At 54.8% G+C, this 21,373-nt stretch overlaps 2 protein-coding genes across 6 annotated transcripts in view; one reads left to right on the forward strand and one right to left on the reverse strand.

Annotated features, from left to right (window-relative positions):
• The first annotated feature begins 1,641 nt into the window (after positions 1-1,641).
• Positions 1,642-5,695, forward strand: CIMIP2B (ciliary microtubule inner protein 2B). The gene is made up of 6 exons (XM_064500980.1): positions 1,642-1,709; positions 2,940-3,169; positions 3,573-3,733; positions 4,196-4,253; positions 4,510-4,719; positions 5,607-5,695. The coding sequence occupies exons 1-6, from the start codon at positions 1,642-1,644 to the stop codon at positions 5,693-5,695; spliced, it is 816 nt and encodes a 271-aa protein (XP_064357050.1).
• Positions 5,696-5,931: 236 nt separating this feature from the next.
• The window catches only part of LOC112988027 (AP-4 complex accessory subunit RUSC2), a 63,017-nt gene continuing 47,575 nt past the window's right edge, over positions 5,932-21,373 (reverse strand). For 4 of the 5 annotated variants that reach the window (XM_026108225.2, XM_064500403.1, XM_026108226.2 and 1 more), the window contains exons 3-12: positions 19,094-19,885; positions 18,393-18,593; positions 17,028-17,171; positions 15,901-15,977; positions 13,487-13,661; positions 12,528-12,633; positions 11,400-11,446; positions 8,799-9,777; positions 7,969-8,142; positions 5,932-7,614 (exon numbers count right to left, since the gene is read on the reverse strand). In XM_026108225.2, coding sequence (XP_025964010.2) covers positions 7,434-7,614; positions 7,969-8,142; positions 8,799-9,777; positions 11,400-11,446; positions 12,528-12,633; positions 13,487-13,661; positions 15,901-15,977; positions 17,028-17,171; positions 18,393-18,593; positions 19,094-19,885 — 2,876 coding nt within the window. In that variant the 3' untranslated portion in view covers positions 5,932-7,433. The remainder of the gene's footprint in view (positions 7,615-7,968; positions 8,143-8,798; positions 9,778-11,399; positions 11,447-12,527; positions 12,634-13,486; positions 13,662-15,900; positions 15,978-17,027; positions 17,172-18,392; positions 18,594-19,093; positions 19,886-21,373) is intronic. The other variant, XM_064500405.1, reaches the window with a different exon arrangement.

Here is a 21,373-nt window from a genome sequence, read left to right on the forward strand (position 1 = left end):
CCTGGGTTTCTTTGTACCTACAGGGGAACTGAAGTGCAAAGTCAGCAAAAGGACGAGGAGCAGGCAGGAAATCTGCATGTCAGCAGCTGGTTTCAGAGGTGAGTCCCAAGCCGGTGTGGTTACCACAGCACTGTCCTCCCTCTGGCTGAAAAGGCACCAGTCTGCATCCCAGACCGAGCACCCCATTGCTGCATTCTGCCTTAGCATGTCCAGGCTCCTGCTGCGAGTGGGGTCACACTGATCAGGGTCTGGGGAAGTGGCTCCTGTGACCCCAGGCCACGACTGCTTGCATGCAGGGACTTGGTCTGTCCCTGGAAAGCTTCCAGAGCAGGAAGGGAAACATCAATGGCCAGGACACCGGGCAAAGCTCAGACTGCCCATCAGCCTGTGTGTGCAGCCTGGAGGCCCTGGGTGCAGGCTGGAGTGTGCAGCCTGGAGGCCCTGGGTGGACTGGGGCTGGGAGGAGGGATGTGGTTGCTCTCAAGAAAGCCTAGAGCCCTGAAGTCTGCAGTTCTGGAGGGCCTTTTTTCCTCCACCTGCCCCCCCACCAGGCAATACTCCAGCATTCGTAGCCTTGCACAGGCGCCCTATCCCTAAGGCCTGGAGAGGGTGGACTATGCTGCATCTGGGCAAGCCCAAAAGATGGATGTTCAACTTTGTTCAGCAAGCACAAAGCTCTCAGGGGCTAGATATGAGCTCATGCCTGGCTTGATGTCCCTGTCATATTGCAATGTTCAGAGTGGCAGTCACGGAGCCACCAGCATCCCCATCACCAACCAGGTGATGTATCTCACACACCCATGGATATCCTGCATATCCCATGGCTGCTGCATGGAGCCTCCCAGGGATTGGGGATGTGTCACAGCCTGCAGGACACTGGCTTCAGACATATGTGTACCCACCTGCACTCCATGCTCCCTTGAGCCAACATCCGCCCCTCTGTTGACATCCAAGCTCAGTGCTGCCTGCAGTTCTTGCAAGAGTTGATCCAGCAGAGTACGAGCCTGTGTTTCCCATCATGCTGACACTTCCCCACTGGCCTGCATTTTAGTGCCTTGAATAGGTGCCAGGTTAATGTGGTACCTTCTTTGCTTTCAGCCAGATGTCTCTGAGTCACTGTGATGTGACACTGTTACTGTCCTCTGCCAGTCCTACTTGCTGCTCCTGAGTCTGATTGATGAGACGCCCTCTGCTTTCCTGTGACCTGTGCTGGCATGACTCGCAGGTCTCTCCTCTGACACTGCTAATCACATCCTGGCTCAGCCGTACGGAGCAGGCAGCTCTATCAACTTGGGGTGTCTATAGGCCACCAAGGCATTGTACCCACCCCTGGTGGCTGACTATGCTGCCCAAAGGTGCATCCCCAGCCCAGCTCTCCCTGCCTGTTCTGCCCAAGTGTGCTTCTCTCCATCCCAGCAATCCCTCCTTGCCCTGCCCCATGTGCATCCATGTCCCGGTTCTCCCAGCCTGTTCCCAAGGCAGCTTGGCTGTTGTTGGTGCTCTGGAAGCTCCTCCCTTCCCGGTCCCCAGCTCCTCAGCACTCGTCCTGCCTGCCTGGCTCCGACAGCAGTCTCTGAGTGACAGTCAACATTGCCTTGCTCCTGACCAGGGCCCTGCCAGGCAGCGAGGGCCCTGCAAACCATGGCCACAGCCTTTTCCCCGAAGATGAGCCAGGTCCTGATGACTCCTGAGCCCCACTACATCCCTGGGTAAGCGCAGGGGCCAGTGCTGGGCTGCCTGGCCTCAGGGGAACAGGGCTTGGGGATCAGCTGTGCCCCTGTGCAGGGACCCCTGCCCCTGGGGGGGGGGTCCCATGCCGAGGCCCACAGGTCTCCCTCCAGACACAGCTACCCTTGCCCAGCCCCACAGGGTGCTGCTCCTGCTTCCCAGCCCAGCCCTGCACTCCCTTGTGGCCCTGCCAGCTCTTCCTGCCAGTACTGGGCTCCCTGACCTTGCCAGCCTCTCCGACACCCAGGGTATTTTTTTCTCCCGGTGGAGGGAAGGGAGGGAGATGCCATCAGGACAATTCCCTGGGGCCCCACGAGCCACCAGCTCACAGTGACACTGTGTACAGGGGCCTCCATAGCAACCCTCCTCTGCTCAGGAGCCGCAGCAAGGAGCGAGGTGGCGGTGGCTCAGTGAAGCGCCACCTCCACTGCTCCCCAGCTGGCAGTGCCTGCCCCAGCGACCTCAGCTCCCCGGTGCCCCAGGGTGCTGTTTGCCACCCCCCAGGCCACTGTGAGCTTGGAGACTCGTTCTGAGGTTGGGGAGCAAGCATGCATGTTTCCATGTAAAATAGGCTGCTCCCATGGATATGGGCACCCAGCAGCACCCAGGGCAGATCCCTGTGGCCGGGATGGAGGGCAAGTGGGTTTAAAGGTCCAAGTAGTCTCTGCTGTGGTGGGTGGCTGTCTGGGAGAGCTGGTCTGTGCTGTTCACCTGCAGTGTGTTTCCCACAGCCCTTTAGCTCCCCAGGTATGAGAGATCAGGTGTGTGGGACTGAACCCTGTGGCCTGCAGCATCTCCCAAAATGGGGAGGTTGGTCCACAGAAGTAAAGTGTGGTAATCCTCCTCTGCTTGGGCGGGTCCTGTCCCCATGTGCATCAGCATCCCAGCTCTCCCTGCCTGTCCTGCCCAAATGTACAGCTCCATCCCTGTTCTCCCTGCCTGTCCTGCCCTGTGTGCATCTCCATCCCAGCTCCCACTGCCTGTCTTGCCTTGTGTGCATCCCCATCCCAGCTCTCCCTACCTGCTTTGCCCCATGTGCATCCCCGTCCCAGCTCTCCCTGCCTGTCCAAGGGTGAGCACCTGCAGCTTCCGGGCACACAGTTGCAGCATGGCAGCTCATGTGAAGTGGCAGGGCGAGCATGGCAGGGCTACACTGCTGGGATGCAGCGTTGCCTCGTGCAACTCTCCCTGCCTTCACTTCACTGTGGCAGCTACACTGGTTACTGCCCTCACTACAAGTTCAGCGTGGGGAAGACTTACGGCCAACAGACGTCCCAGCTCCTGACCAGTTTGGAGGTCCCGCGCTCCTGCCAGATGGTGCTGCAGCCGACTCGCTGGTCCTGCCAAGGCACTGAACCCCAAGACCTGCTGGGGGAGCCAGAAGCCTGCTGGGGGGCAGGCACTCAGCCCCTGAGCTCCATTGTCATCCCTGGATATACAGGTAGGAGGAGGCCATCCTAGCACAAGGTGGTGATCTGTGGCACTCACCTACCTGTAAAAGTGCTTCAGCACTGCTGCACTGTCCCCAGCTGTTTGCCCTTGTGAAGCACAGCGGGAGCCACAAGCTGGTTTCCCAGGGCAGATCGGAGAGTGTGCAGAGAAGATCCCCTAGGACCCCCTGTCACTAGCAGGTCTTCCCCTCTGAGCTGGCACATATTCCTCAGGCTGGCATGTGCCTCTGCACTCCCATGCACCCTCAGCATCCTCAAAGCCATGTTCCCACCCCATCCCTTTACCTCCCCCACCTCTGGGTCCTGCAGCCCTCCCCATTGCTCTAGAGCAGGCCCTGTACCACGAAGGTGGGCTCTTCTTTGCTTCCCACGTGTCGGATGTTCTGCTCCCAGGATTCATCCCCAGAGCCCAGCACTTCTTTGCCAAGACCTACTCTGAGATCTGCAAGGAGGCCAGGAGCGACTTTGCTGAGCAGAGGCTGAGAGCTGCCAGCAAGGTGCAGGCTTGCCTGAAGACACAGCTGCTGCCACAGGACCCCACACAGGAGAGTGATGTGAGCTGGGCCGGGGTGAGCTGGCATCTTGCCATTTGTCCAGGGCTGTTCCCCCACCCTTGGGGGACCACCTTGGTCTGTGCCCACGACACACAGCACTTCACAGCCACAGTGAGGGGTGGGCACATGAGCTGGGGTCAGCACCCTCCCTCTATCTCCACCCGCATCCCACAGCGCCTGCCTTTCTGCCACCAGATCCCTGTCGAGGGGGTGCCGAGGGGTGCTGAGCTCCCTGTGCTGGCGGCTGGCTGAATCACTCCCTAGATCAGGGCCTGCTTCAGGGCATGGCAGCACCAGGGGCTCCTCACCCAGCTCAGCCAGCCCCTGGTGGTACTCACGGCTCCATGTCCCCTTCAGGATCGTGTGGCTGACCCTCCAGGGCCAGGCTGCCACCAGGGGCACCCAGCCGCAGCAGCAGCATTGCCAGCCTCTGCCCCGTATGTGTGGCCGCATGCTTTCCAGCCACAGCACTCCCCCTACTCCATGGAGGATGATGACCCACAAAAATATTTCATCTCAGGTGAGGCTGCAAGGAGAGGGGCAGAGCTGGGCTGCCAGGGGGATGGTAAGGGGATACTGTCCTGATGGGTTGTGTGTATCCCCTTTGAGGTAATACCCTAGGAGTGCCAGTCTGGAGTGGGTGGGGGGTGGGCATAGGAGGGGTCCAGCACAGATCCCCAGGTGTCCCCTGGGTGGCCTGGGGGTGCCAGGCCTTCTGAGGCCTGCTCGCAGCCAGTGCTGGCCTTGTTACAGGATATCTCCTGTGACCTATGCAGGCTTCACAGGCTTTGTGCCCCGTGCCCGATTCCTGATTGGGACAGGCTACCCGATAACTACCAACCGGGCCCTGCTTGAGTTTAGCCAGATGGTCCTGAAGAGAGGTGACAGGACTGAGACCAAGAAAGGCAGCACCATCCTCCCACCCCTGGGAAAGACCTACCCAGTGGAGACGGGCCTGCTACCTCACTACGCGGGCTATGTCCCAGGTGAGTGTCCAACAGCAAACAGCCATGGCCACACACCTTCCCTCTGGAGAAATCGGCTTTCCCCCCCAATGTGCTCCTCTAAATCTAGCAAGAGTGTTTTGGCATGGAAGGACTGCAAGGGCCAGAAACCCTATAGCTGCAACCCCAAATCCAGCCTTTCATACCCTAATTGTTCAACTATGGCCCAACACATCTGAGGCAGCCTCAGCAGCAAGCACCCCATTGTCGTAGTTGTGGGAGATGCTGGCACTCGGTGTCTGTGCCAACAGGACACAGGGTGCTGGAAATCCCCTCTCCTGCCACAGGCCTGACTCAGCATTCCCATCTGGGAGCACCCAGTCCCCTTCCCCTTTTTACCCAGCCTGCACAGATGGGAAGAGCAGTCTGACCTTGTGCCATCTGTAAGCAGGTCTGTCCACAGCACCCCTCTGAAGGGCTAAAGCAGCCCATGTGCAAGCTGTGGCCATTTTGTGCCTCCCTAGGTTGGGACAGGGAGTTGGGCTGCTTCATTTATGGACTTTTGAACCTGTTTGACTCACTTCACTGCAGACTGTAGCCTCAAACAAACTCCAACATGATATCCTCATAAAAAAAAAAAAGCTGCAGCCTCAACCAGTTTTTCTCTTCTCCCTGGAGCTACCTGGGTGTAAAAGAAAGGGATGGATGGGCTCTCAAGGGTCATTCCTGCAGGACCTGGGAATCCTGTGCTGTGGCTGGTTTAAGTTCAAATGTCCCAGACCCCTTCTGTGTGAGGTGATCCATAGCCAGCAATTCTCACAGCCAGGTTGTCCCAGGCTCTGGCTGTCAGCCCCGTGGCCCATGCTGAGCCCATTCTTCTTGCTGCCTCCTTCCCACACTACTCAGGACTTCCTCCTTGTTGCCCACAGGTTACAAGTTCCAGTTTGGCCATACTTACGGCCACCTTACTCACAACGTCCTCGGCCTGAGCACCCTCGAGAAGCAGGTGCCAGACTAAGAATCCTGGTAGGGCACGGTGTGACTGTAGGGCCAGGTGGGGACTAAGGCCTCCCTTCTCGCATGGTCTGTGATGAGCCAAGGATAGCTGGGGGCAATCTGTCTCTCTCTGAAGGTCTGGTGTTGGCTGCGGCTGGAGGCAGGATGAAGCCTGCAATGCGGTGACCCAGCACAGGTACCCCTTGGGTCCTCCCCAGGGACGGGCTGAAATCACAAGGCTGCATACCAGCAGGGAGCTCAATCAGCACCTTTTTTATTAATATGCATCATAAATAAAGAAATAAATAAAGGCGAGACACCTTGTTCTAACTGGGGAATACAAATAAAATATGGTGCAACGTCCGCTAAGCGATGTACAAGCAGGAGGTAACCTTGCAAGACCAGGGTCCCTTGCCATGGGGAAGCCAGCCCAGGCATGACACCATGAGCAGTGTCAACCTAGCCAAGGCACCAAATACTGGCATGGCCTTTCATTAACACTGTTCCCCACCAGTGGGCAGCATGAACACGGCAAGGAAGGGGTTGACTGGCATTGGCTCTGCCAAGGACCCCAGGACCCCCAACAGCCCCTTGTGCTTGTGCACTATTACGGGCCCACTTGCCCCCCCACCCCACGGCACTGCTCGGCAAGACCAGAAATCCTATGCCATAGGGAACACCATCCCTCCCACCCTATCTCCCCTGCTCCCTCTGGGAGCACCCCCCCGCTCTACCTACCAGGAGCATTGCCCCCCTCTCCAAAGAGCATCCCTAGCCCAGTCAGGGACCCTGTCTTCACCCCCTCCCCTCCTAGTCTCCCTCTCTCCACTGAGCATCCCAGGACATCCTAGGCACTGGCTCCCTGATCAGTGTGGAGGGCATGGGGGACACCCATCTCTGCCCAGGGTGCCACTACCCATTCTGGACCTACGTAACACTGAACATTCACACGCCTTCCTCACAACCCCACACAACCTCACACAACCGCTTGCCCTGCACGCACACATTCCCTTTCTCCCCTCCCCTGGCCATAGCCAGGCACAGCACAAGGCCCTGCAGTGTGGAAGTGCCAAGCCACGGGCTGGCCTGCCCTCCCAGGGAGGCACCCAGCCATGCCTGACCCATGTGACACAAGCTGTTGGTGTGGTACAATACACGATGCACCATTATTATAGGTTAGGACAGGGCTGTTCTAGAGTGGGGGAGCCTACCTTATGGTCCCCCTCAAGCCACAACACAACCTGTCAGCATGGGAGAGCCTTGAAGAGACCTTGACAACACACAGTGCTCCCACCTCTGTGGCTGATGATGTCAGGTGCACTGAAGGCTGCAGGCTGCACTGCCATTCCTGGGAAGGGGACAGCCAACATCCTGCACCCTTCAGTGTGGCATGGAGCTGGGCAGAGGGGCAGCGTCTGCTCTGGCGGGGACTGCTTGAATTCCTGCTATGTACAAGTTCACGGCCTACAGGTGCTGGAGATGGCGTGAGGTGTAGGGGGCTCAGACGGTCCCTGGTGTGGCTGCATGCACGGCGATGCCTGGCAACACGGGTTGCAGCTGGCAGGAGGCCCCGTGGGCTGAGTCGGCCTTTGGCAGCTGCACGAGGAGGAGCAGGAAGGAACCACCTATGGTTACTGTATTCTGTAATGGCAAGAAGGGTAAGAAACTAGCAAGAAGCTGTGTCTGTTCCTCTGGCAGGGTGGGCTTCCCCCAGAGGAGCCTCAGCAGCTCACGGTACTGTGCTCAGCCTCCCAGCCATGTCAATAGTCCTCGTCCTCTGGGTGGGTGACATACATGATGGGCACCAGTCCCCTCTCGGAGCCGAGGCTGCACTGCAGCCAGTCACCATCCACCTTGGAAATGACCTGCAGGATGTCCCCTTTGTTGAAGCTCAGCTGTCCTGCCTCAGTGGCAATGTGATGGCAAAGAGCTTTCACTTCACTGCAGGCAGAGGGAGGGGAGAAAGGGTTAGCCTGCCACAGGGCACTCACCCCACTGCAGCCCAGGGACCACTGCAGTCACAGAGGAGCAAGCAAAGCAATTCCTCTGCCTCCTCCCCAGCCAGACTCCCCATGGCTGCTTTGTGACAGGGTCCTACGAATGTCTTCCCCAGCTCCCCCTCGTCTGCAGGTTGCAGAGTTGGGGTGGATGGCAGCGTAAATTGCTTTACTGCCCTAAACTGCCACTGGTCCATGAGTGCAAAAGGGGCCAGACAAACCTCAACAGGAAAAGCAGCACCAACCCCAGCCCACCACATCCCTGGCACCTGCAGGATGGGCACACGGCACTGCTCACCAGGGAGGGTTGGGAGACAGCCCCCGAGTCGGTCGCTGTTCAGGTGACACTTCAGGTGGCTCCGTCCGTTGGGGCTCCGGCTCAGGGGCTGCTTCTCGCCACATGCTTGCCCCAACTGTCTGGGCCACCAGCTGGAACACAGACTTGTCCAAGCTTAGCCAGCCAGAGGGCAACCTGTGAGAGGGAGACAGAAGCAGGCAGTGGCAGGGAACTGTACCTAGAGGAAAGGAGCAGCTGCTCCATGGCAAGTTCATGCCCTGTAAGTCTGACTGTGTACACAACATGCACTGCAGTCTCCAAGAGGTATCCTGCAGGGGGGCTCAGCCACCTGCAGACACACTACGGCCTGCTCTGGAAACAACATTTCTAGTGGCCACAGCAGCAAGCAGGATGCAGATGGAGAAGCAAAGCTGGGAGGCCCCAGCTACACTGGGCAACTTCATGCCTCCTCCTCACATGTTGTGAGCAACAGGGATGGTTTCATGTTCTTCTCTTACCTAGTGTGTGCTTTTGGGAGGGATAAGGTGATGATGGGGATGGAGCAGCAAGGGCCATACTAAAGGCCTCTCCCCACCTTCTCCCAGAGAGGGGCTTAGGAGACTAGGCAGTGGCCAAGCTCAGGCAGAAGAGGAGAACCAGTAAGGGGGAGAGACGAAGGGTGACAGCAGTGGGGAACAGTGGTAAGGGTGGAATCAAGGCAGGCAGGCTGGCAGGGCTGATGTACCATTGCAGTATAGCACAGGACTAGGCTGTTGGCCTGAATCACACTTGCACTGCAGCAGTCCCAGGTTAACTAGCCCTCCCTAGCCCTAACCTTTTCATGGCCCTACCTGTTGGGCTGTCTGGGCTCTTTCTGCATCTTCCTGGACCCAAACAAGTGTCCCCACTTGATGGGCTGGCTGCTCTCCGATGCACTGCTGCTGCTCTCCTCTTGGGGGGCTGCTGCTGCTGCCCCCGGTCTTTGCTGAGTCCCAGTCTCTTTCTCCTTGCTGCGCTTCAGCTCTGTAAGCACTGAATCTGGGGGGCTTCCCATCCAGAAGGGCCAGCTTCGTTCCTTGACCTCTTCACTGGCTGGTACTTGCTGGGTCTTTTCTGGAGGCTCTGCCACAGCCTCAGGGCTTGGCCTGCTGGCAGCCTTGGGCCTCTCCTCCAAGGTGCCCTCGGCAATTGGGCAGGCCTCTGCGCCCTCCACCACCCCTTCACGGGGAGGCGGTACCTTGCGAGTCTCAGCTGACCTGGGCACAGCACTCAAAGCCTTCTTCTTCTTTTCATAGCGGATAAACTTTGAGCCTTCAGCTGAGCCTTCAATGTAAATCTGGGAGCTCTGCATAAGCTGGTACCACCAGCCTGCCTGCTTGTCTTTCTTCCCCTCCCATGTGCTGTCTCGCACCTTTCTCTTCTCTTCCTCCCTGTCGCCGTCTCCACAGGAGGCCCCCACCCCCTTGACTCTCTCGCTTGCAACTTGGTCGGGGCTGTGGCCTGGTGACACATCACCATCTCTAGCACCTGCTTTACACGCCTCAGGGGCAGTGCTGCAGCCATCAGGATCTTCGCTGCTGCCTCTCGTCCGCATGAGCTGCAGGGTGGAGTGTGCAGAAAGCAGCAGGTCCTGTTTCACACGCAGCAACTCCTTTTGCTGTTGCTGCTCTTTGCCCATCTGCATCAGGTGGTGCTCAAAAAGGAGGTCTAGGTTGAAGGGCAGCAGAGAGAGAGGCTGGAGCAGCAGCAGAAGCTCCTCAAAAAGAGGCTGGCACACACTGTGAGATAGGCACAAGAAGCCTACCGGTTGGTAGTGTGCCAGGATGATATCTGTAGGGCAGGAGACAGTGATTAGATCAGAGGCCCTCATCACCTTCGCCCACTGCCAGGCCACCAAGAAGCTGCTGCAGCTATGGGGAAAGGAGTCTGAACACTAGTTTCTGGTCACAACCGTGGCTGTAGCATGAGGTTCAGCACTGCACCACTAGTCAGGGAGCACTAGATGTTCTGTGAGCAGACAAAGGGCCCAGATGCTGCTTCCAGTTCTGCCTGCAGTCTGAACTTTGACAGGATCTGCCTATCGGATTATCCACCAGGAGAATCTCTATCAGAAATGCCACGGGCATAGGGTGTGAATACAGAGCATCAAAGAAGGTTGGCCCATGTTAAGATTCTCTTCTTCCACCTCCCAGATATGCACAGGGAGCTGCAGAACAGAGCCAATACCAGTCCCCTACAGAGAGAGAGTGTCAGGAACAGCTGAATAAACTCTTTCCAAGGAACTAGCGGGGTTGAATTGTGGATCCCAACAGAAAATCGACCAGCTCTTTCCATCTGCAGCATTCACCTTGCACTTCATTTGGCCATATCTGCACCACCATTGACCACCTCTCCACCAGAGAGTTGGGCATAGGGTTTGTGGCCATTTGGCCCCAGTGGGATAACAAACTTACACCACAGGCAGGACTTGCACCCTCTCTCCTACCCCTCTGCCCAGCCTTCAGTCTCCAAAGACCCCTAGCTATTGCTCACCCTTTTAGCTCTTAATATTGGCTTGGAAAAGACTGAACAGCAGCATTTGTAAGGGTCTTTCTCTGCTCCAGAAAAACAGGGTGATGTCTCTTGCTCCACTGCTGAGTACAAAGGCATGTCCGCTCTCCTGGCTATTCCAGAGAGAAGTGCTGATTGCATACACACACAGCTGGCAATGTCATCTTCTGTCAGCCCCTAAGCTTGCCAGAAGACACTAGGCTGGACTCTTTTTGCAGTGCTTGGGGCTCTGGGCTAAGCACACATTGAGCCTGCAGCGCTCACAGGGCATCAAGCATGTTAAGGGTGTCTCTGTCTCACTATGCACTTAGCACTTAGTCATGCAGCTTCGAGGCGACAGGCAGCTTGGTCAGAGCTGCTGGGTGTCTACACACTCCAGATGCATTTCTAGTTGAAAAAACAGACACAACCAGTAAAATCTGTTCTTTGTTCATCAGGAGGTTTTTCTTTCTATTTCCCATGATTGAAGGGTTTCCGCCAAGTGTTTACACCTCCAGCCATCCCAGATTCCTAGGTGCTGGGCAGAAATTTGCAAAAAATAAAGAAATTTGAGGAGGGTTAGAGCTGCACACAGGCCCATGAGGGTAGACTGAGGGATCTGCATTGGAGGTGGTAGCCTTGGGTACTGGCTGCAACTGGGAAGGACATGGTGGGCCAGACTCTCCACAGCTCAGGTGCAGGGACCTGCACAGGGTTACAACTTCCACCTACCTCCCTGTAGCTGTACAGCCCTCCAACAACCTGTACACTGGGACTGGGCACAGCCTACTCCTTCAGCTCAGCGCAGTAGGGAGCAATGTAGGCTGAGAGATCACCAGGGAACAAACTGGCCCCAGAACTCATATCTATGCTCATGCAGAATCTGGTCTCCACTCCAGCCCACACAGCACTCAGGCTCTTACCTTCATGGTTGTAGAGGTGGTTGAACCAGAACTCCAAGGACCGGATACTGCAGAAAGGAAAAACAAGCAGGGAAGAAGCAGTGAAAATCCCCTCACCCCCTTCATCCTAGCTGTTCTACAAGAAGTGTGGCTGGAAAAGGGCATTTACATAGCACAGCCCTGTGAACCTCAAGACCTAGCGGAAAGACAGTGGCTTACTCTGATCAGCATGCTTTGACCACAGCCACCCAGCCTATCAAGGAGCCATCCTTCCCTGTTTGCTTTAAAATGAGGCATTGTGCAACTGTGGCCCCTAACAGCCACATTTCCAGCAAGTTTCCTCACCATTTAGTGCCTTTGTCCTTGGCATAGCTTAGCTTTGCTGAGCAGGGCTCATATGGAAGAGGCTAATCATCTACAAACATGAGACCATTGCTTCAGGTTCTGTCCCCAAAATGCTGGCATTCTGTGCCTGCGGAGAAGATCTGGGCCACCCCTGGCATGGTGAGCAAGGCATAACTGGCTTTGGAGGGGGTCTCCCAACATTTGGAAATCTTGGGGACTCCATTGCCAGTGTCAGCTCCTGCTGACCACTGGAGTGGAGCAGGGAAATAGCATCCTAACAGCACTCATCCCATCACAGGGAAAGAGACAGAACATCACTGTCATCTTGCTGTTTAACACTGAGTGCGCCCACTCCTTATCCAGACTGAAAGGGTCAGCCTTGAGTCCTGGATTAGGGAAATTTCTCTTCAGAGCCTCACATATTGGGATTCACTGCAACCCTAGGAAGCAGCAACACAGGGATTTTTAGCAGTAATTTAAATTGCATACATTATCTCCATTCCTACATGAACCCAGACAGACAGATTCCTCACACCTTATGTTTTGGGGCTAAAACAAGTTGACAATGTCTTTCAGTGACCTGCAGCCAGCCCCTCTCAGTCCTGGCCTAGTGGGGGGTAGGTCTTGATCCCTCCGGAGTTCCCTTGGGCTCATGGCTTCTTTGTCCCTCCACACACAGCTGGGGAGCTGCTTCCCAAGTTTTTTAAATATTTCTGCTAGCAATTGCACTTGCATAAGGGGTGAGGTGCGACCAGCTGCCAGCCCTGGAGAGTGACATGCAGTCAGCCCAGGAAGTCTGCTTACTTGAGAAGGCCAAAGATGAACGCATTGAACCTCATGGTGTGGTTGGTCAACTCTGTGTACTGGCTGATCTTGCTGTAGAGGCTGTGCAGCAACTTGGTGGAGGGGCCTATGGAGACAAGCAAAATGGTGGGATTAGTCTGGGTCAGCAAAGTCAAAATGGCACTATTGGAAGGAGCATTCAGGGAAAGGCAGAAAGGGCCTGGGTGCCCCGGCATGCTTGTGCATTTCCCCTCCGCTGATGAGCAGGATGAATTCACTCCATTCCAACAGTTGGACTCCACAAGGCAGATTTGTCATAGTCTGTCCCAGATTGTCACTCCAGAACTTTGGGAGAGTTTCAGTGGATGAAAGTACCCCAGGGACATGTCCCTCTCACTTCAGAGACAACAACATTCCTTGGCTCAGAATCAGCAAGTACACAGAATCATGGTGTGGGTGGTTATAATTTGGGATGTCTGCAATCACAGCAAAAACACCAGAGCTGGAGATTTGCTGCAGACAGGCTAGGAGGCTTCCCAGGCCTGGATGTAAGCTCTTCATGAAGCAGAGATCAGTGTGGGCCTGCCATCTGTAACCTCTGGATGTTAGCCACTGCCACAATCTAAGGTGCAAAGTGTTAATAGCAGCGGATGTAGGTGATGTGGCCATGCTTGAGCCTAGTGAGCTGTGTGCACAGTTTTGTTTACAGACCAAGGTAGAGCACAACTCTGCCTTATACAGCAGCTGTGCAGGGCTAAAGATGAAGTCTAGAAGCACTCTGGAAAGCTACAGAGGAGGAAAAGGACATTTGTTAGGCGGAGGGGTGAAGAGGAAAAAGGACATTCTAGGTGAGGGGGAGGGTTCCCTCTCTTTTTTGACCCCTTGCATCCCCAACCCTACAGTCCACTTTCCCCAGCACTTTCCCAACCACAGTACAGCAGTGCTGAGGAGGGATGGGCATCATAGCACAGTCTCCATACCCAGCTGGGTAGATGCCTCTACCACGCTCCAGGGGATGTTTCTCCTCTGGCCAATGATCATATCCAGGACATAAGCCTTCAGCCCGTCACTCAGGATGTCCCGGACAGCAGGGCACAGATATTTCAAGATGAGATGCCCCACGTTGGGGCTCACGGAGCTGTTCCCAAGCTTGGCCTAAGGGAGAAGATGCAACAGGGAAAGGGCTGGTAACTGTTCCGCGGAGTACTGACATATGCAAACAGTCTAGCCCCATTTGCCTACCACAGACACCCAGTGGGCCAATATGCAGGCCAAGATGAAACTGAGCAGCTCCTTGCACAGGCTGGCTCTTCCCCTTCATTCCCACTGCCTCACACACCGCTTCTGGCTGTTCCCTGCAGTGTCTACTCCAGTCTGAGACGAGGCAACAGCTTGGCAAGAGGTTACCCTAGGATGTCTGAAGTTCTCCCTGTAGCATATATAGCAGGGAGATATAGCAAGGCTGCCCTGCAGGAGGAATAAAAGAGTAGGGACTTCTTGTGCTGCTGTAAAAGATTTTCTTGTTGCTATTTTAGAAGCAGGAAGCAGCAACTGACCTAGGAACTTCCAGCTCTGAGGGGTTAAGGAACACTTAACTCAGTAACATGCCAAGCTATAATTCCTAGGGATTACTATAAATAAACAGGGTGGAGGCAAAATGGGCCTAGGCTGAGATGAGGAAGCATTTAAGAGCCCAGCATCAGCAGATCAGGGACACATTCTGCTGCATGCAGGCCTTGAGTTGCCGAGGGGTCAATCCAAAATGGTCAGCCCTGGACCTTGCACATCTTTCTGGTGGCCCTGGGCAGTTGGGCTTAGAGCACAGGTTTTACCAGCTGAGCTGGAATTATACTGGCCAGCTGGCACGGGTCCACAAAGGCCCTGAACTGAGACTGAACTTCTCGGTCAGGAATAATCCTGCCAGATCCACTGAGCATGGGAACATCAGGGACAAGTGCTGCCTTTTGACAGGTGAATGCTCAGCCCTTTGCACACTGAGGCATAATGATACCCCACATAAAAACCATGTTGAGGCTGTAAGTACAGCACTGTCTGCCAAGTAAAGTAATGTGAAAATTCCCCAGACCAACACTGCAAGCACAGGAAATTCACAGTGAAGCTTGCAAGAAGCTGTGGAAATACAGTCAGGAAATCCAAACAACTCCAGTTTTGCTACACAGCAATCTCTGCATCAGTGACAATTGTAATTAGGGGCAGATTACTCTGGGCTCTGAGATAAGATTGAACAGGTTTGGAATCTGCCATAGTCAAGCTTCTCCTAGGGGATGGCACTCCAGGGCAGCTGTCATGGCCAAATAGTGTAACACTGCTGCCTCAGAGTCCCCATGACTGAAGCAGAATATTCAGCTTTGAGAGGAGGCACCACAGCCAGGCTGACTGTCACAGGACTGAAAAACAATGGCTGGTGCAGGCAGAAGCGAGCTTGTTCTGCTTGTGTTATTCCAAAAATGGGAGACAAATGGAGCACAAGCCAAGACAGCCAGCTGCACAGGCAGCCTAGATGCACTCTGAAGCTAGTGATTTTGTGGCAAGGGCCACAGGGGACACCCACCGGCTCCAGATGTCCCATGATTAGCACAGGCTGTTGCTCCATTTATCCCCAGCCCCACAACAAAACAAATGCTGATACAGGGGTAGAGCAAAGACTGTGGCAGAGTCAGCCACTGTGGCACCCAGCTACAGAAGCCATTGCACTTTCTGAAGGGTTCTGTCACAGAACCAACACAGGTCTTCCCAGGAAGGGTGTCAGAGAAGGACACCAATGGGCAATGACAGATGCACCTTTTATCATCGCGGAGACCTGTGGTCTGTCAAGGGACTGCGGACACTGCACTGTGCTCTGCTACTAGTGCCTGAACAGGAGCACAGGAAGGGCTGAGGAGGGAGACATAACTCTCCACTATACGAGATAAAAGAGCAGCTGTACTGCCTCAGACCAGAGGTCCAGCTGGCCTGGTATTGTCTCACTAAGGGCCACATATAAGTCCATAACAAAGAGTCAAACCAGAGCAACACATACAATACTTCTCTTTAATACTGTCCCAGCCTACAACTACTTTCAGCTCAGGGACCGTCTAAGCTGGACATGGTTCCTATGTGTTAGGTAGACCCAGTGAATTTCCCTTCCCTGTATTGGTCCAGTGCTCCCTTAAACCCATATAAAGTTTTAGCACCTCCAGCATCACATAGCAAGAATCACCACAGATTTACTATCTGCTGCATGAAGTACCACCGCCTGTGTTCTGTTCTTATTGCTACTAGCTTCATTTGATGCCCCATAGTTTTTGTGCTGGAAGAGAATGGAAAGTCAATCCCTATCCACCCCTCTATGTCATTCATGACATTGAGAAGCCATAGAGAAAGCAACATTTACCTTCACCCCTGGGTCCCTGCTTGTTCCAAAGTGAGCCACAATCAGGTCAACAGCAGTGTTGATTGCCTTCACCAGACCTAGAGGACAAAGATATGGTCAAAGAGCTGCCTGAGAGGCCTCCAGGACAGACCCAAGTCAAACACTTCATGAAGAAATCAAGCAGGGGCATTTCCATGACTGGCTTATGCCTCCTCTCTACTAAAAACATGCAGAGCCTCTCCTAACTCAAGTATCAGCTCAATAGTAGTGACAAGTTTTAGAAGTGGCTGAAGCATAAGACACCCTGTCAAGATTCCCAAGGGACATGGGACATCATCTCCATGCACCGTCCCTTGTGGGAGCAGAAATGGGTCCAAGGCACAGAATCCTTCAATGCTCTGATCCTGCATGGAGACAAAGCAGGAGCCATGCATTTGGCAAGCTATGTAATAACTTTCAGTAACAAGCCACCAGTTGGTCATCTGATGGCTGCCTCAACATAAAACAAGAACAGAAGTGGAATGGGGGGAAGGCTGCCATCTGGTAATCGCCAACACAGAGTTGGTAAAGGCATGGGAACCTTTCTGCACATCCCTTCTCTTTGACATGACTCAGAGGTAGCTGTCAACAATCTCGTACCCAGGCCTGCCTCTAGCATGGGCCCCGTCACAGCCATACCCTGTTCCGGTTTCTCTCCCCCACCCATTTATATGAACACTTCACCATATAGCTTAGAACCCAACAGAGCTTTCAAATAATTTACAGAATCTCAAGCATCTGCAACATCACGAGTCTGCAGATTAACCCCTGTATAGTGAAACAAGGTGTCAGCATGCCCTGATTTAGGGTCATACTCCTGTGCCTGCCTACTCTCTTCACCTTTTCTTGTGGACTTAAGATCCCTTCTCGTCATACTTCCTGGAACAAGCACCTCAAATGTATTCCATGGCAGGTGGCATGGCGCAGAGAACACACAAACCTGCCACGGAAACAGCTGTCTGTACAAGGGGACATCTAATATGACACCAACAGCAGAAAAGGGCAGGGAAAAAAACCATTATGTCTATTCAGAGATGAGATAAGACAGAGATGAGCACTGCTCTGCCACACTACACTCCTCCACTCCCACACAAGAGGTATGGACTCACCCTTCTTCTGCAGCAAGTCGATGGAGATAGACTCTGTGTTGCCATCTGGGGAGAGGCAGAACTCAGCAGGGGGTTTCTCCGCTAATGAGAAGTAGTCAGGGAAGAAGTCAGTGTAGGTAAGCTGGAGTTGCCTCATAGACTGTCCTGCAGGGCCAAGACAGGGGGAGAAGGATCAGCCCCAAGCCTTTATACCAAAGCCTCTGCTATACTGTTGCTTTTCTCAGTGGCAACCTGCACCTGCACCAGCAGAAGCCTTCATACTAGCCTGCCCCAGCCTGAGACAGAGCTGCAAGGCTACAGGCTTGTAACCCCCCAACAATAGTTTTTAACATGAGCTTCTAGAGTTCAACCCCACAGGCCACCCAACATCTAGGTCCAGTTTGGGAGGGGACTGTGGGCACTGGAAAATGCTGTGGGAGGTTCACTCTCAATGGCTGGTGCTGAAGAAAACCCCACTGCACCAGACTCTCAGGACTGTTGTACAGATAGCCCCAAGAGGGATGAAATTGGGTTAAAAGTACAGCACACAGAGAATCCCTACTTGTCACACACAGGCAGCCACAGGCAGTAAGCAATGTGCCTTCTGCCTATCCTTTGGGATCATCTCTCTCCACCTCCAAGGGTAGATTTCTGCAGGAGCTCCTTCATATGCTAGATTTCCATCTGGTTGATTCCCAGTGAAAGAGGGATGGAGAAACTGCTGGGGTTGGCAGAACGAGGTGTAGAGCTTTGGGGAATTCACTTCATGATATGGGGCTGGCCTCAACACTCTCCCTCCCACAGATAGACCCCACAGCTCTTCCTGGAGGACTCATAAGGGTTCAGTCAAAAGAAGTTTGCCCCTCACAGCCTCTCCTGAACAGTTTTTGGAGGATAGGGAAGACCTTAATGGCAGAGCATGAAAGAGAAAACAGAATCCCACACTATTGTCAGCTGCCCCATGAGAGCTAGAGCCCAGCACTCAGCATGCTGCCAGGGTTGGGGCAGAGGGGCCGACACCCTGGGACACTTGGACATTAGATCTCCAAGGGCTGAAAAATAGGCTACAAGCTGGACACAGTCCAGGACCACTTGTTGAGGTGTGAGCTGGCTCTTGGGCCATTCACTTTCCCCATGACCTTCAACCTGGTCAAGAGCCACACCTGACTACTTTCAGCTTGTGGAGGAGGGAGGCCCCACACAGCTTGTACCATCAGCAAGCCAATCTTCACCTTCTTCTGGTACCCCTCAGCCCCACTGTGACCAGATGCAGCATCCCTCCTTCTTTGAGCAGGCAGAGTGAAAATGAGGCCTGGCATGGCTGGGATGTTGAACCTGAGCCCCAAGGTGATCCCCAGATACCCCCAGCAAAGAGGTGGTGCGCACCGTTCAGCCTGCAGTGGAACTGGCTGGTGTTGAGAGTGCCAGGGAACTCAAAGATGGGGTTCCCCCGGTTCAGCCGGGGCTCTTGCTGCCTCTTGTCTAGGCTGCCTGCTAAGCCAGGCAGCCCTGAAACGCGGTCCAGGCCCAGGGGGTTTCTCCGCCTGTACTCCCGCCACTTCAGTGCTTGAGGGGATAGGTGGTTTGCTAGAACGCCACAGGCAGTGTGCACCATACGGGAAGACGTGAGCAGTTGGAGGGGAAACGGGGAGAAAGGATGAAGAGAAAGGACAGAGAAAGAGAGACAGCAAGTTAGTTACAGTCCAGCAGCATTTCAGGACGTTAGCATGTATACATGACAGACAGGTGGAGGCCACAGCTTGGCACAGCAACGCAGGAACCTCAGTGGCCTCATGGTTGCGGGCATAGAGGCAGCAAGTTTTGGGGTGCAACCACCTGGCACAGGGAGCTGTGGGATCGGCAGCCCCATGCTGCTTTCTCCAGAGACACAGTGCAGGGATCAGGATTGCAGGGTCATGCTCTCAGCATATGACTTTTGCAGGCAGACTGGTGTAGGGCACTGTAGCACCCAGAGGCAACTTCACCCTGGGCTGTGGCTATATGGGAGGGTGGTACTACAGAGAAGAACCACAGCCAGGGTTCTGGAGCTCTCGCAGACCGGCATGGCCTGGTGGATGGGTACCTACCATTGACAGGCCGTATGCCCATGTTGCTCAGGGAACTAGAGCTGCTGGTCTCGCTGCCACTCCTCCAGTGGGGCTCTGCATGGCCTCCCACTCTGCTCATGTGCATACCACCCACTGAGAGGGGCAGGAGGGACCCACTGTGGAGTCGGTACTCAGAGAGTGGCGGGCTTGGCTCCAGCGGTGCCTCCTTCTTGGGAACTGGCTTGGGGTTCTCCTTTTGCCTCATGGTATCAGCTTTGGTGGCCTGGGCAGGTTGCCTGGCACTGACAGCTGGGGAAGACCTCGTGGGAAGCAGGCTGGCAGAGATGGGACAGGACCTGCTCCTGGGAGGCTGGCTCTCTCCAGCTCTCTCTGCAGTGGGCGAGGAAGAGGAGGAGTCCACACTCTGGAAGAAAGGCACATTGCATCGCACAGGAGAGTAACTCCCCAAGGGGGATGGCCGAGTTGTTTCAGGGGCAGGCTTCTTAATGCAGCCATCATTGAGAGAGGCAGCTCCATCTGCTGAGCGCTGGGTCAGGAGTGTGCTGTGAGCTTGGCTCCCTGCCACCACTGACCGCTCTGCTGAGGTGGCTGAGGCTGAGGACTGGGAATTGGAGGAGGTCTGCTGGTTGGCAGGCCGGTTGCTGGCCAAACTGTAGAGTTGAGAAAGGCTAGAGGCAAAATGGCTGTGCAGGGCACGTGCCTTGGGTGGCTTGCTGAAATGGTGTTGGAAAACGAAGGGCTGGATAGGCAGAGTCGTGGGACGCTGGTCCTTGCTGTAGCGTACCACAGGTTTGCTGTCTGTGCCACCACCTTCAGGGAGAGAAAAGGGGACCAAGTGTGAGGGTGGGCAGAGGAACAATCACCATGAGCCTGGCAGATCATAAGCAAAATGGAATGTGCTCTCAGCTGTGGGAGGAAGAGGATGAAGCAGTGAGATAAGCAGAGTGGTTCAAGTTGGAACTGGCCACATACATCATGCGCTGGCAAGGTAAAGACAAGTGGCCCCAAACATGGAGGGCCCAGCTGCCTGGAAGAGAGGGGGTTGCACTGGGGCTTCTCTCCTTACAGTCACCAGCTTCACATACTCCACTCCCCCCTCTCATCTCTACCCCATTCCCCAGGACAGCACTGACAACAAAATCTCAGTGCAGCTCTGTGTCTAGAAGCCAGGGCCCCATGCACCCATCCTCGGCCTGCCTCTGTACAGGCCCAACACACCATGGTACGGCACTTAGCACGGCGGGATTTAACAGCCCAAAGGACTATCTCCTCCCACACATGCTGAGGACTCACCCAACCCAGCATAAGCATCCCAAGTAACAGCACCCACATCACACTCAGTGCTGTTGGAAAGGCCCATTGCTTCCCTGCCAGATCTTTCCCTTCTGCCTCACTCCTCTCTTCTTTATAACAGTTCCCCCTCTGAGCACACAGCTTCCTTCCTCCCCCTGCCTATACGAGAACCCAAGCAGGATGTTCCAAACACCAGTGGTGGCAAGAAGGGAATTCTCCAGGGGCAAGTCAGACCCACAGCAGAAACAGAAGAGTTTCCAACCCTGGAAAATCCAGGCCTGCTCTAGCGAATGACAGACACAGATGTCCTAGAGGCTGTGCTGGGCTATCTCCTGTCTGCATATGCCTGCAGCTCCTGGTAGGGCCACTACATCCACAGGGACACAGTGAAGCATGACACACTGTGCACAACACACACACACAGCACTAGATACACACAAAGGACTGTCTGGGCTCCTTGATTGACAACCACACAGCATCCCAGCATGGCACAGCAGGCTCTGGCCTGCCTCCTCTGCCTCTCCTCCAGAACTGCCTTTGGGCAGGGACCTGCCCTAAAAAGCCCCAGGCGTACAGCATACCCTGGGACACAGAGGAGCTGAGGGCCTTCAGGACCTATTCCAATAAGAGCTCTAGTGTTACCTGCTGCCTGTGGGGTGTGCCAGGTCTCTTTCCCTATAGTCAGCACTTAGCAGGGCTTTCTGTCCCTCTAGTCCCTTCTCAGACTCTCCAGGCTTCATGCTGCTCTCAGCTGGAGCAAGGCGGCTCTGTGTCCACCTCTGGCTGCAGGCAGAGGTTTTCTGCACAGCACTAATGTGCAGGTCACATCCTATTACAGGTCACAGGAAGGGACTACATAAGCGCCATGGCTGTGGGAACTGCTGGGATACATTGCCCTGAGCTGCTGTCTGCCCCCTTCTCCCACTCCCTGAGCAGCTCTTGCTCCCTCCAAGCAATTCCTCTGCAAACCAAGACGGCTGCTCCCACTGCTGTCTTCTCCCAGCA

The sequence above is a fragment of the Dromaius novaehollandiae genome, chromosome W, assembly GCF_036370855.1.
Source record: "Dromaius novaehollandiae isolate bDroNov1 chromosome W, bDroNov1.hap1, whole genome shotgun sequence".
NCBI lineage: Eukaryota > Metazoa > Chordata > Aves > Casuariiformes > Dromaiidae > Dromaius > Dromaius novaehollandiae.

Coding starts and splice junctions, on each gene's coding strand:
- CIMIP2B (XM_064500980.1), top strand. CDS start 1,642: ATGGCCACAGCCTTTTCCCCGAAGATGAGCCAGGTCCTGATGACTCCT. Junction 1,710..2,939: donor GAGCCCCACTACATCCCTGG/GTAAGCGCAGGG, acceptor TCACTGTGGCAG/CTACACTGGTTACTGCCCTC. Junction 4,254..4,509: donor ACAAAAATATTTCATCTCAG/GTGAGGCTGCAA, acceptor TGACCTATGCAG/GCTTCACAGGCTTTGTGCCC.